Source organism: Ochotona princeps, chromosome 1, assembly GCF_030435755.1.
Source record: "Ochotona princeps isolate mOchPri1 chromosome 1, mOchPri1.hap1, whole genome shotgun sequence".
In the NCBI taxonomy this organism is placed as follows: Eukaryota; Metazoa; Chordata; class Mammalia; order Lagomorpha; family Ochotonidae; genus Ochotona; species Ochotona princeps.
Window position 1 is genome coordinate 20,444,356 of NC_080832.1, and position 13,715 is coordinate 20,458,070.

At 50.2% G+C, this 13,715-nt stretch overlaps 1 protein-coding gene across 1 annotated transcript; it reads left to right on the forward strand.

The window, feature by feature from the left end:
* Positions 1 to 237: 237 nt before the first annotated feature.
* Positions 238 to 847, forward strand: SF3B5 (splicing factor 3b subunit 5). The gene has a single exon (XM_004587288.2). It carries the CDS (start codon positions 358 to 360, stop codon positions 616 to 618), a length of 261 nt encoding a protein of 86 aa, XP_004587345.1. The 5' UTR covers positions 238 to 357; the 3' UTR covers positions 619 to 847.
* Positions 848 to 13,715: the final 12,868 nt, after the last annotated feature.

Genomic DNA, 13,715 nt, shown 5'->3' on the forward strand with positions numbered 1-13,715 from the left:
CCCAAGAAAGCCTAGGCCCGCGGTCCCAGAAGAGACTTCAAATCCCGGCATGCAGCAGACCCAGTGGGTGAAGGGAAGACACCGCCCATCACGTCGAGCGCCGTGCGTTGCTCCCAGGGGGGCGGGGCGGTCTTTGCGTTGCCTAGACAACTCCAATCCCGTTTCAAAATACGCCTCCGCTTCCGCCTTTGAGCCCAATGACTGAGGATCCCGGCAGCCGTGTCTGCATTACGCCATTTGTCTGCGACGGAGCGAGACCGGAGTTCCCGAGTGGCGGCCACTCTCCGGCGGGAAAGCCTAGATCGCTCGCTCTTCGCCATCGGCTTCTGACTTGGGAGAAGAAGGGAAGGCTCCAAGATGACCGACCGCTACACCATCCACAGCCAGCTGGAGCACCTGCAGTCCAAGTACATCGGCACGGGCCACGCCGACACCACCAAATGGGAGTGGCTGGTGAACCAGCACCGCGACTCGTACTGCTCCTACATGGGCCACTTCGACCTGCTCAACTACTTCGCCATCGCGGAGAATGAGAGCAAAGCGCGGGTCCGCTTCAACCTCATGGAGAAGATGCTGCAGCCCTGCGGGCCACCGGCCGACAAGCCCGACGAGAACTGAGCCGGCGCCTTCCTGCCCGGGCCGGGAACGCCTCCTCCCGCCGTCCTCGGGGATGCGCTTGAACCCCCGTTGAGCCGGGCCTCGTGGCTCGCCGACCCGCCTTGACCTGGCCTCGGGGTGTGCCGCCGGGACCCCCTGAGACCCGCCTGACCTGGCCTCGGGACCCCCTGAGACCCGCCTGACCTGCCACCGGGACTCCCTGAGACCCGCCTGACCTGGCCTCGGGACCCCTGAGACCCGCCTGACCTGGCCTCGGGGTGTGCCACCGGATACCCTAAGATCCGCCTGACCTGCCTTGCGGGGCTCCCTCGGAACGTGCCACGGGACCCCCTGAGACCTGCAGGTGGAGAGGGGTGAGGTGGGACCCAGAGGTTGCTTGTTCTATGACTTTTCCCATAAAGTTTAGAAACTATTGTCTCTGTATGATGTGTTTGTGTTCCAGTGGATGGGTGACTCTGGGGACCCAAGTTTTGTGAGTGTGTGGGCAGGAGAAGGTGGGTGGAGGGCACAGAACCCTAGCTCAGAGCCAGACCCTTTAGTCTGCCCCGCACACCTGTGTAAAGCCAGGGAATTCAGAAAGTGCCTAGAAATTCGACACTTACCCTTTTCCCCACCAACTTTGTGGAGCCTTCCCGTGTTCACTGACACAGACCCAAGAGAAAGTGTTCAGGCCCCAGGACCTTCAGAATGGAGGTTTTGGATTATTCCACTACCCTTCCCCCACCCCCATTTTAAAGCCTTCACTTTCATTGTCTTTGATTCACTGGGCCTTTGTGTGTGTGTGCGTGAAGATTTCATTTTTATTGGAGAGACAGATTTACAGAGACAGAGCAGGAAAGATCCTCCATCCAATGGTCCACTCCTCCACTGGCCACAGCAGCCAGAGCTGAGCTGAGCTGGTGCAATGCCAGGAGCTTCTTCTGGGTCTCCCATGTGGGTGCAGGGTTCCATGGCTTTGGGCCATCCTCAGCTGCTTTCCCAGACTACAAGCAGGGAGCTGGGGGAGAGTGGAGCAGCCGGGACATGAACTGGTGCCCATTTAGGATGCTGGTGCTTGCAGATGGAGAATTAGCCTGTTGAGCCGCTGTGCAAGGCCGATGGCCATTGTTTAGTAACAAGAAACGCGAACAAGCTGTTTCATCACTCAGCACATTTGTTGGGTTTTATGTGATGGGATTTTTCCCCAGGTTTGATAAGCTGCTAAGGGTGCAAACGAGGCCAACCAACTATAGACACACTAAGTGTTAGAAGATGCTAAGGTTACGAATGTGCATCCTAAAACAGGTTGTGGGCAGGGCTGCAACATCACCAGCTCATACAAGGCCAAGATAGAAGGGAGGACTATGCCGGGCACTGGCCTAGCACCCACTGGCATGTATAAGATCTGGGTCTGGTAGTGGTAAAGTGTGGGAACTTGGGAAACTCCCCTAGTGAGTCTTAACTCACTGATGATCACATGATCCAGGCCTGGGGGTTGGACAAGCTGAGCAAAGTAGCTCCAACAGCTGGCTAATGTGTGAGTTGGTTATGGAAGGGGGTGAACCAGGCAGGGCCTAGCAAACCTTAGCTCACCAGCAAGAACAGAAATCAGGCTGGAGCACAGATCATGCCGAGCTAGGCTGTAACATCTACTGGTCTACATGAACCAGGGATGCTAGACCTCAGCATCTCAGGCAAAGGCCAAGACAGGTGAGGGGCTATGCCAAGCTGGGTCAGAGAAATCTTGGCGTGTGCATGATCTATGGCTGGGAACAGATCTGGTTGGGAACTAAGAGAACATTCTAGCTGGGTTGGGGTTCCCACTGGTGAGTGCAAGGGCTGCGTTCTGCTCTGGATATGGTTGCAGTGTCCCTCCGCACAAGTGTGGACTGGGGCTGGGTGCACCAAGCCAGGCTGGACGTGGCAGGTACCATTAGGACATGTCAGAAGTTCTTGATTCAGTACAACGGGAGGCAGCTGTTGATCTTGTTACAGAACTGCACTGATGAAGGAAAGTGGGAGGCTATCCAGAAGTCTGTCAACAGAAGCTGTTTACTAGTAGAGGAATCATCCGGGGAGGAAGAGCTTCCTGACAGTGGAGGTGAGGAAGCTGCTGAGGCCATGGCATGAGCTGACCACCCAGCAGACTTCACTGTGTCCAAGACCTCCTCAGAGAGGAGGACAGTCAACTGGAGGACCATCCACAGCTTAAAATGGAGGCCACGCTCACTGGAAACACCAAATTAGTGTTTACTATGTTTCTGGCTAAGTAGTTATACTAGTTGGAAAGGTTGAGTATGTGTAGATATTCCTGTGTCTGTGTGGCTAAGAGTAGGCTTAATAAATGTATTTGGTTTCTGTAAAAAAAAAAAAAATCTGGTGCTCTGGAGGACCAAGGTAGGTGTAGGATGGACTAGGCTAGGTCTGTGCCCCTGCTGAGCCATATGTGAGCTGTGTCTGGGTATGGAGCAGCCTTGGCAAGGCTGAAACATCCAATAGTAAGAACTGGAACGGTTCTAGAGTGTTGCCCTAGCGGTTAAAGTCTTTGCCTTGAATGCGCGGGAATCCCATATGATTGCCGGTTCTAATCCCAGTGTCCCCACTTCCCATCCAGCTCCCTGTTTGTAGCCTGGGAAAGCAGTCGTGGATGGCGCAAAACCTTGGGACCCTGCAGCTGCGTAGGAGACTCGGAAGAGCTCCTGGCTCCCAGCTTCGAATCGGAGCAGTACCAGCTGCTGTAGGCACTTGGGGAGTGAACCATCAGACAGAAGATTTTTCTCTCTGTCTCTCCTTCTCTCTGTATATCTGACTTTGCAATAAAAATAAATAAATCTTTTAAAAAAGAGAGAACTGGAATGAGTTGAAGGCCAATCAGGAAAGGTCGCTATTCCTACTAAGACATGAGGGGGACTAAGTAGGGCTGGCCCATGGACCCACCGGTGTGCTCGAGATCTGGCACAGGGAGAGGTTCTGATGAAGGCGCTTAAGAAACTCTTCTGTCAGGACACAGTCCCTGCAGGTGAGCACAAGAACCATGATAGGGAGCAGCCCAGACCAGGCCAGGGAAAGGTACCCACTCTCACATTTGGCATAGGTCGGGGTGGACCAGGCTGAACCCGTTCACATTATCTCCTGGGCTGGGCTAGGCTGTAACCCTCACCAGCATCAGCTGGAATTGGGGTGGGCCAGGCCGGGCCAGGCCAGGCGACAGCATCCACTGGCAAATGCTGAGGTAAGGTTGGCCATGCCAGACTGGGCCGCAACACCCAACCAGCACACATGAGAACCAGGGGGGAGGGGATAAAGCTGGTAGGGGAAATGTGGAGGGCTCTGCTGCCTGACCACTACTCCCACTGGAAAGTGTGAGTTGGGATGGCAGCAGACCAGACCAAGCAGGGCTACAACACCTGTGGGCCTCATGTGAGCTGGATTGGAAACCAGCCAGGCTAGGTGTACTGTACCTACTGGCGCATGTATATGCCACAGGGGGTGTGGGTTGGATGTGCTTTGCTGCAGCATCAGCTGGAAGATGCTGGCACTGGGAGCTAATCCTGTCAAGTTAAATTGCACAACCATCTAGAGAGTGCATGATCCGGGAGTGGAAGTGGCCCAGCATGGAAACAGTGGGCACCTCCCTCTTGGGTTACCACTCCCACTGGAGAACACGAAAACCAGGACTGGGGCAGCGGTGGCTGGACAGAATAGCACCCACCAGCAGTGTGGGCTGGAAAGTAGGGCTGGTTGGGTTGAACCAGGCTTCAATGCCCGTTGACGTGTATGAGGGCTGAATGGGATGTGGGACAGACTGGACAAGTCTGCTGTACATACTGGCAAGTACGGGAGTCAGGGCAGGGGGCAGACCTGGTGGGGTTTATTGCACATCGCTCCGACTAAGTAGCATCTCCCACTGGTTTGTATGAGGGCTGAATGTGTGGTGAGCAGAATCAGGCTGGACTACAACACCCATTGGTTCCAGTGGAATGCAGGGCTGGAAACAGAGCTGACCCAGGAATTGCAACCACTAGTGTATACATAAGCTGATTGGGGGTGACAGACTGTAGCAGACCCTGTACTGGCATCTACACACAAGAATCAGGTCTGGGATCACCTCAGGCGAAGTTTCTTTGGGGATCCCCCCAGTCGAACTGCTGGACTCAGAACCCCAACCATGAAGAGAAGTGCAGGTTCCATGGTCTGACCATGGAGTGCATGTGTCAAAGCTGAGCCTCCTCAGAGGCTCAGACGGAGCAGTGGACAGCATATCCAAGTGCACATGGAGGATGTGGCAGTCCATCGGAACCTACAGAGGACACCTGGTACCACAACAGAGGACAGAAAAAATCAATCAACTACCCCAGCCATGTGTTGACAGTGAAAATCTGGGCAAACGGAGACTCTAAGGTGGACTATGTCAGCCAGTGGATTCTGGAGAGATTTCATCGTGCTTGGAATGGTGAGATTGGTGGCAATTTAGAACTGTTGAACTATTAAAACCACTTGAGCAGGACCCTCGGAGTATGCCCCACATCAGGGACCTGGGATGGGTGCGAGGCTGGGTGGGGTTTCTCCCTTTAATCTCCCCGCTTACCCCAGATACAATAAAAAAGCAGAAATAATAGTCTTACCCACTTTCCTGTAGCCCTTGACCCTTTGTGCCCTAATCAATTATGTAAAGATTATCAAAATAAAATAATTAATACAAAAAGAGAGAAAGAATAAAAAAGAAGATGCTAAGGTTGGATTTAAGGTTGCAGCTTTTTTTTGTAATTTTTTATTTTTTAAATTATATTGTTGACAGTCTTTACATAGCTAATTATGGTAAAAAGGTTCAGGGGCTATAGGGAAGTGGGTAAGACTATTATGTCCATATTGTTTCCTTCTTGTATCTGAGGTAAAGGGGGATATTGAGGGAGAAGCCCCACCCAGTTTCCCACCCTCCCCAAGTCCCGGATGTGGGGCATGCTCTGAGATACTTGCTCAAGTGATTGTAATAGTTCTCCAGTTATGAATTGCTGCCATTTCTGCCACTCCTAGCTAGGTGAGGTCGTTGAAGAATCCACTGATTGATAAGAGTCTTCATTTGCCCAGTATTTCGCTGCCCAACGTTTAGCTGATGTGGTTGATTGACCTGTTCTTTCTTCTGTCTTTTCTTGGCTAGGGTTCTGAGTCCAGGATTTCAATTGGGGAGATCCCCACAGAAACTCTGAGGTATTCCCAGACCAGATTCTTGTATGTACTAGCAAGCACAGGGCCCGGCACAGTCCATCCCCACGATCAGCTGGTGGTTGCAATTGCTGGGTTGGTTCTGGTTTCAGTCCCGACTTGCACTGGAACCAATGGGTGTTGCAGTCCAGCCTGGTTCGGCCCAGCATGTACTTGGCCGTCACATCAACCAGTGGGAGCTGCAGCCTGGTCGGAGCGACCCACAATAACCCCCACCAGGCCCGCCCCCTACCCTGGTTTGCCAGTATGTGTAGCAGACTAGTCCAGTCTGTCCCACATCCCATTTGGCTCTTGTACTTGTCAATGGGTATTAAAGCTTAGTTCCATTTAACCAGCCCTCACGAATGTTGTTGAGTGCCTCTCTTTGTCTAGCCACCCCAGCCCCCATCCTAGTTTTCATGCCCTCCCATGGGAGTAGTAACCCATGAGGGGGGAACCCACTATTTCCCTCCTGGGTCTCTCTCAATCCCGGTTTATGCACTCTTCGGGTGGTTCTGTGGTTTGACTTGACAGAATTAGCCTCCAGTGCCAGCTTCTGCCATCTGATGCTGTGGCTAAGCCCAAACAACCCTCACCCACTCTAATTTATGCTTGCACCAGTAGGAATAATCAGCCCAGCCTGGCTTTTCCCTGATCTAGTCCACATGAGGCACAGGTGTTGTAGCCCTGCTTAGTCTGGTCTGTCCCCATCCCAGCTCACGCTCCCCAGTGGGAGTAGCTGTCCAGCAAGAGGACCAACCCCTTAATCCCCCTGCTGGCTCTGCCCCCTCCCTTCCTGGTTCTCACGCATGCTGGTTGGGTGCTGCGGTCACATCCAGTACAGGCAACCTCACCCTGGCATTCCATATTGTGCACTGCGTTTTGTCACGACCAAAGCTGGCTCGACCCACACTCTGTTCTGGTGTCCGGATTTGCCAGTGGATGGACGACATGTACTGATTCAGCCTGGTCTGCCCCGACCCATGCCAAATGTATGCCAGTGGGAAACTTTCATGGCCTACTGTGGGCTATTTCCTATCATGCTTCTTGCACTTACTTGCAGGGATTGTGTCTTGCCAGAGGAGTTGCCCAGGCTCCTCCATCAGAACCCCTCCCAATGCCAGATTTTGCGCATACCAGGGGGCCCATGAGCCAGCCCTACTCAGTTCATCTCCTGTCCTAGCAGGAACAGTGGCTTTTCTTGGCTGGCTTTCTACCCATTCTGGTTCTTGTTGTTGGATGTTTCAGCCCAGCCATGGCTCGTCCATACCCACATACAACTCACACATGACTCAGTAGGGGCAGAGACCTAGCCTAGTCAGTCCCACATCCATCCTGGTTCTCCAGAATACCAGACTGTGTTGGAGTCTGGCCTGGCCTGGTGCATCCAATCCCAGTCCACACTTGTGCCACGGGAGACTACAACTGTTTCCTAGTTAGAACTCAGCCCCCATTCCAGCACATGCGTCCCTTGGTGGGAACCTCAACCTGGTGCCAAATGGCGCACTGGCCGCCCGGGGACAGTTCACAAATGCACATGGTGGCTGGAGTCGGGATCCGAGCAGGACACCCCATCCTAGGGCCCACCAACAGCCTCCCAGCTGCTGGAAGCTTAAATCCCCAGGCCCAAGGTCGCGCCCCTCCCCAATCCATTCACCGCCCAATGAGGGCGGTGGGTGGGCCCCAGACCTACCCAGTCACAGAGAAGGTTGCAGCTTTAAATATGATCTTTACATTACTCAGATGGGAATGCATGAATAGGGATTAAGGAATTCAGGGAAGTAGGCAGGCCAAGTGAACTGCGCATGTGATAGTCCTGTGTTTGGGAGTGTGCTGGGCTTCCTGGAGACAGCTTGAAAGGCTGAAGGTGATGAGGAAGGGGAAAGAGAAACAAGGCAGTAGAGGCAACAGAGAAGCTAGCTTTGTTGCCCAGTGTAAGGACACCCCAGGGAGATGAGGAAAAAAGCATGCAAAGGTTTTTGAGCAGAGAATGGTGGCATTTTGAAAGCTGCTTCTTCATTATTTGGGAAGCAGAGAAGACATTTCCCATCCTTTGTTTAACTTCCCAAAGGTTTTCAAGATCCTTTGACTGGGCAAGGCTAAAGTCAGGAGCCCAGGACTTAGTCTGGGTTTCCCGGGTGGTTGGTCCAGTTAACTTGAACCGTCACCTGCTGTGTTAGCTGGAATCTGAGTCAGGACTTGAGCCCTGCTGTTACAATAGGGAATTCAGGCGCCCAAAGGGCCTGACTGGTGTCAAGTTCTTGCTCCTGATGTATTATTTTGAAAGGTGAAGAGAAACATGGGTCTCTCACCCACTAATTTGTCTCTCAAATGCCTACAACAGGTAAGGCTGGGCCAGGCTAAAGCTAACCCAAACTCAATCCAATAGCTTGAATCATCACCTGGTGCCTCCTAGTATACAATGGCAGGAAGGTCTGATTAGGAGTCAAGCCAGGAGGAGTCATGGAGAAGGTGACAGGAAGGGATCTGTGATCCGCTGCGTCACTGCCCAAATGGCCACAGTAGCCGGGACCAGAGCAGGTGGAAGCCAGCAGCCTGGAACTCCACCCTGGCCTCCAATGTGGGTGGCAGCAGCACTAGCTCTTGCCTCATGTTCTGCTTGAGGTGCATTAACAGAGAGCAGCTAACATTTGGTGCTCCAGTGTGGATGCCAACACCACTGCCACACCCCGCCACACAACCTACCTTAGATCGCTAGCTCTCAAAGATTTTCCTGTGGGGCTCCACTATATTCTGGAGAATCAGTCCTTGAAAACCCTAGCGACCCTTCGTTATGTGGGTGATAACTGCTGAAATTCGCCACAGAAAAATTAAAGCAATATTTTAAAAAACTCTGCTATTCATTACAAAGAAATTTCCAGGCTAGCAAGCTGTGTGTGTGTGTGTTTAGAAGAAAATTAGCTGTTTTCAAAAGCAAATAATTTAGTGTGAAAAAATGGCTTCAATTATTTCTTAATCAAGGGGTGGGCGTTGTGACATAGCAAATCAGATTGTCACTTGGAATGTCCACATACTATATGGAAGTTCGTGGTTCAGATCCCGTCTGCTCTGCACTTCTGACCCAGCTTTCTGCTATTACACATGACAAGGCAACACATGTCCCAGATACCTGGGTTCCTACTGTCATGAAAGATGCAGATGGAGTACCTCGTTCCTGGCTTTTGCTGTTGTAGCCATTTGAGGTGTGAACCAGTGAATGGAAGATGGATCTCTCTCTCTCTCTTTCTCTGCCTCTCTTTCTTCCTCCTTTCCTCTCTGTCACTCTGCCTTTCAAATATTTTTTAAAGATGTATTTATTTTACTGGTGAGGCAGATTTATGGAGAAAAGGAGAGCAAGAGAAATCTTACATCTGGTTCACTCCCCCAATGACTACAATGGCCAGAGCTGAGCTAATCTAAAGCCAGGAGCCTGGGTCTCCCACATGGGTGCAGGGTCCCAAGGACTTGAGCCATCCTTTGCTGATCTCCCAGTCCATATCAGCACCTGGGAAGCAGATTGTTTTTTCAGTCCCTGATGTGGGGAAGAGTGTCCCAATGGTGTTACTTGAGTAGTCTTAATTGTCCTGAGTGATCATCAGCTTTGTTACACCAGAAGTGAATATTTTTTCCTAAGGCCTGGTGACTGTCTACCTCAATGTGCCCACAGGCTTAAATGCTTGTTGTAGAGCCTGGCCTGGAGTGTTGCTCAACCTGTGAGGCACTCCATCTTCCATTGCCTTTGGTGAGCTGGGTGTTTCATCCCTGATGTGTGTCTGGGCGTTCTCCATTCTCGTGCAAGGCTCAGCAACAGAGGTGGCCTAGTCCAGCGGCATATGCTCCAAGATTAGATCACATGTCTGTGATGTTCCTGAGGTCAGAGATTGAGTGCAGTGGTCCAGTTTTGGAGCTAAGAAACCTCACCTGGAAGGTCTTGAGGCCTTGCTCTTATGTGTGCCAACTGGTGCAAGTTCGGGTTCAGTCTGCCCCCTACAGCAGCCAATGAACATACCAGTGGGTGCAACTTTCTGGTCAATCCCACCTCTAACCCTGGCTGTCGTGCAAACTAGTCGGTGCTGCAACCTAGCCCAGCGCACCCTGAGGTCTGAGTTTTGAGTACAGCAGGTGCTGTGGCCTAATCAGAATGACCCCAAAGAATCCCTACCTGGCTGGCCTCCAGCACAGTTTCACGTGCGTTAGCAGGTGTCGAGGCCTAGCCAAACCCAGTCAGATCCCAGCCCCACTTCTTGCATGCACTAGCAGATGCTGCGGCCTACCCCAGCCAGCCCACACCCAGTTCCAGTTCTTATGGATACCAACAGGTGCTGTAGCCTAGTTGAGGCGATCCCTATGAATCTGCTATGCCCACCACTGGCCCTGGCTCTTGCATGCACCAGTAGGTTCTGTGGCCTAGCAGGGGTCTCCCCAAAGATTCACTAACTAGGACCTCCCCCAGCTCCAGTTCTCACTTCTTCTGGAAGTGCTGTGTTCCGTTTAGCATGGCCTGCCTGTGACCTGGGCATTTACTGATGAAGGCTATAATGAAAGACAAAGTTTTACAGAAAAAGAAGCAGAGACATCTGTTGGTTCACTCCAAAGTGGCTGCAATGGCCAGAGCTAGGTCTCCCACATGGGTTCAGGGGCCCAAAGACTTGGGCCCTTTTCTGCTGCTTTTCTCGGCTATAAGCAGACAGCTGGATCGGAGGTGGAGCACCTGGACTAGAATTAGTACCAATATGGGATGCCAGTGCTTGCAAGTGGGAGTTAGCTTGCTATGCCACTGCACCAGCTCCTAAACAAATTTTTAAAAAGCTATTTCAGGGCCTGGCGGCTGAAGTCCTCGCCTTGAAAGCCCTGGGATCCCATATGGGCGCCTGTTCTAGTCCCGGCATCTCCACTTCCCATCCAGCTCCCTGCTTGTGGCCTGGGAAAGCAGTTGAGGATGTCCCAAGGCTTTGGGACCCTGCACCCGCGTGGGAGACCCAGAAGAGGTTCCTGGTTCCTGGCATCGGATTGGCGCGTACCGGCCCGTTGCGGCTCACTTGGGGAGTGAAACATCGGATGGAGGATCTTCCTCTCTGTCTCTCCTCCTCTCTGTATATCCGGCTTTCCAATAATAATAATAAAATCTTTAAAAAAAAAAAAAGCTATTACAAATGTCTTCGATGCCTGGACTAATGGAAGAACACTGAATTATGTTTGTTAAGATTTATTTAATTTTATTGGAAAGAAAATGCAGATGTACAGAGAGGACAGACAGAAAGATCTTCTATCCGCTGGCCAATTCCCCAAATGACCCCCAATGGCTGGAGCTGAGCTGATCCGAAGCCAAGAGCTAGGAACCTCTTTTGGGTCTCCCATGTGGGTGCAGGGTCCCAAGACTTTGGGCCGTCCTCAACTGCTTTCCCAGGCCACAAGCAGGGAGCTGGATGGGAAGGGAATTGGAGTATCTGGGAAATGAACCAGCACCCATATGGGATCCTGGCACATGCAAGGCAAGGACTCCAGTCTACCGTACCAGACCTGGAATATTGAATTCTTTAAAAGCTTTGTGAGATAACATTTTTTAATTCAATTATAGCTTTAAGCTTATTGGTTCTAGCAGATGAAAGTTTCACCAAATAAAAAGTAAGGAGGATAATAGTTCAGCAAGAAAATAGGTAAGGGCTTTCCCAAATAATCAGAGGAAACGATGTGCAACTTTGCTCATTTAGGGCAAAACTTTTAAAAAGGATTTATTTATCCTAAAGAGAGACAGAAGGAGAGACAGATCTTTCATCTGCTGATTGACTCCCCCAGTGACTGCAAAGGCCAGCTCTGGACCAGGACAAAACTAGGGGCCAGGAGCTTCTTCCACATCTTTCACAGAGGCCCAAACACTTGGACCATCTTCCAGTGCCTTGCCAGTGCATCAGCAGGGAGCTGGATCAGGAGTGGGGCAGCTGGTATACGAACACCTATGTGCGAGGCTGGTTTCCAGGCAGCAGCTTCACTTGTTAATGTTGACTTCTAAGGAGAATGTTTAAATTGTCCTCAGATCACTAAAACTATAGCGGTAAAGCATTCCTATAAATTTGTCTGACACATTTTTTAAAGACTTATTTATCTTATTGGAGAGGCAGATTTACAGAGAGAAGAGAGGCAAAGAGAAACATCTTCCATCTGCTGGTTTGCTCCCCAAGTGACCATAATGGGCAGAGCTGAGAAGATCTGAAACCAGGAGCCTGGAGCTTCTTCTAGGTCTCCCATGTGGGAGGCGCAGGGTCCCAAGGCTTTGGGTCATCCTCGACTGCTTTCCCAGGCCACAAGCAGGGAGCTGGATGGGAAGCGGGGCTGCCGGGATTAGAACTGGCACCCTTATGGGATCCTGGGCATGTGCAAGGCAAGGAGGGATTTAGCTACTAGGCCACACCGCCGGGTCCCAGGCCCAAATTTTAAGACAAAGTCTCACAAAGCCTTACAACAAAACTGAGACATGAAAGAGTTTCTTTTTTAAAAATTCTTATACCTACTTCTACATTTGAATTGCTGGGATATGAAGTTTTTGTTGAAGTAGGAAAAAAATCCACTTGTGTTAAATATGTAGTGTAGGAGAAAGCAGTCTTTTCAAATACAAGTGCAATTTCTTCTCTGATATCTGACAAAACCCAGCAAACGGTGGTTTCTGAAAGGTGGATTACAACATGGAATCTGAAAGTAGATCAACAGAATTCATTCATCTGCTTTGAACTTGTGGAAAGTAGTAATTATTAAGTAACAGGCTTTCTGAATGTTGAAACATTTCACTAAACATAAAATCAAAATATATATCCAATAATACCCCATTGTCTCATCAGAAAAGTATTGGCATATTATGTTATATGTTGTGTATAAACTAAAACTGAATTGACAATGAGGTGATCACAGAAGATGGTTAAGAAATTGCAATTGTTTTTAACATACTGGTTACTCAATACTATAACTATTAGTTGCACAACGAAGTTAATTGTTGCTGAGGGTACGTTGGAGCCTTTTAATTGATCGGGTTGATAATCTGATGGTTCTGCCCTCAGACCGGACAGGGTCTCCCCAGGAAGCTGAGGAACTAGATTGGACTATAAGATGTTGGACTCTATGTTTAGTTTATGCTTGCAAAGAGGGAATCTCAATTGTACTTGACCAGTGGATATGCAACAACGTGGAATATTCCACATGGGGGGAAGGCGGGGGGAGGGATGGGGTGATTCCCAGTTCCAATGAATAAAAAAATAATAATAAAATAAAATAAAATAAAATAAAATAAAAAGAAAGAAAAATATTGGCATCTGGAAAATTTGCAGGTTTTGCTGGGAAGCTCGAACTTGAGTTGTTTTCCCTGAAGTTACAATTCATTTATTTTCAAGAAAACATCTGCCAAATATCCACATGTAGGTGGCTATATTTTGTTGTTCTTTCATGTAGGAATCACGTGCTTTGGCAAAGAGGGGCAGGCACATGCATTCGACGCTGTAGTTAAAGTGCCTCTTGGGGGAAGGCCCTGCTCCACTCACCAGCCAGCTTCTTGCTTATATAGGCTCTGAGAGGTCACAGGTGATGACGGAAATAATTGGACCCTGGCACCCACGTGGGAGTCCCAGATTCAGTGCCTGGCTTCAGCCCGGCCCAGTTCTGTCTTATTGTAGACATCGGGGGGACTGAACCAGCGGGTGGAAGAGAGCTCTTTCGTTCTTTCCTTCTCTCTCTCTCACAAATAGATAAAACCAATAAATCAGTTCAGCTTGCAACTCACATGTCCACACATGCTTTTCTTTGAGAAAACCATCCCTTCTTGTTAGGAGGCTGGAATGCTTTACGCATACTACCGACTTCATGCTGCAGAATGTGTTTTTTAAATAAAAATGTCCCTTGTTTTCAAAGGCTTTCAATAAAGTCAGTGCTTT

Bases quoted from the DNA above. Each gene is read 5' to 3' on its own strand.
- SF3B5 (XM_004587288.2), top strand. From the start codon at position 358: ATGACCGACCGCTACACCATCCACAGCCAGCTGGAGCACCTGCAGTCC.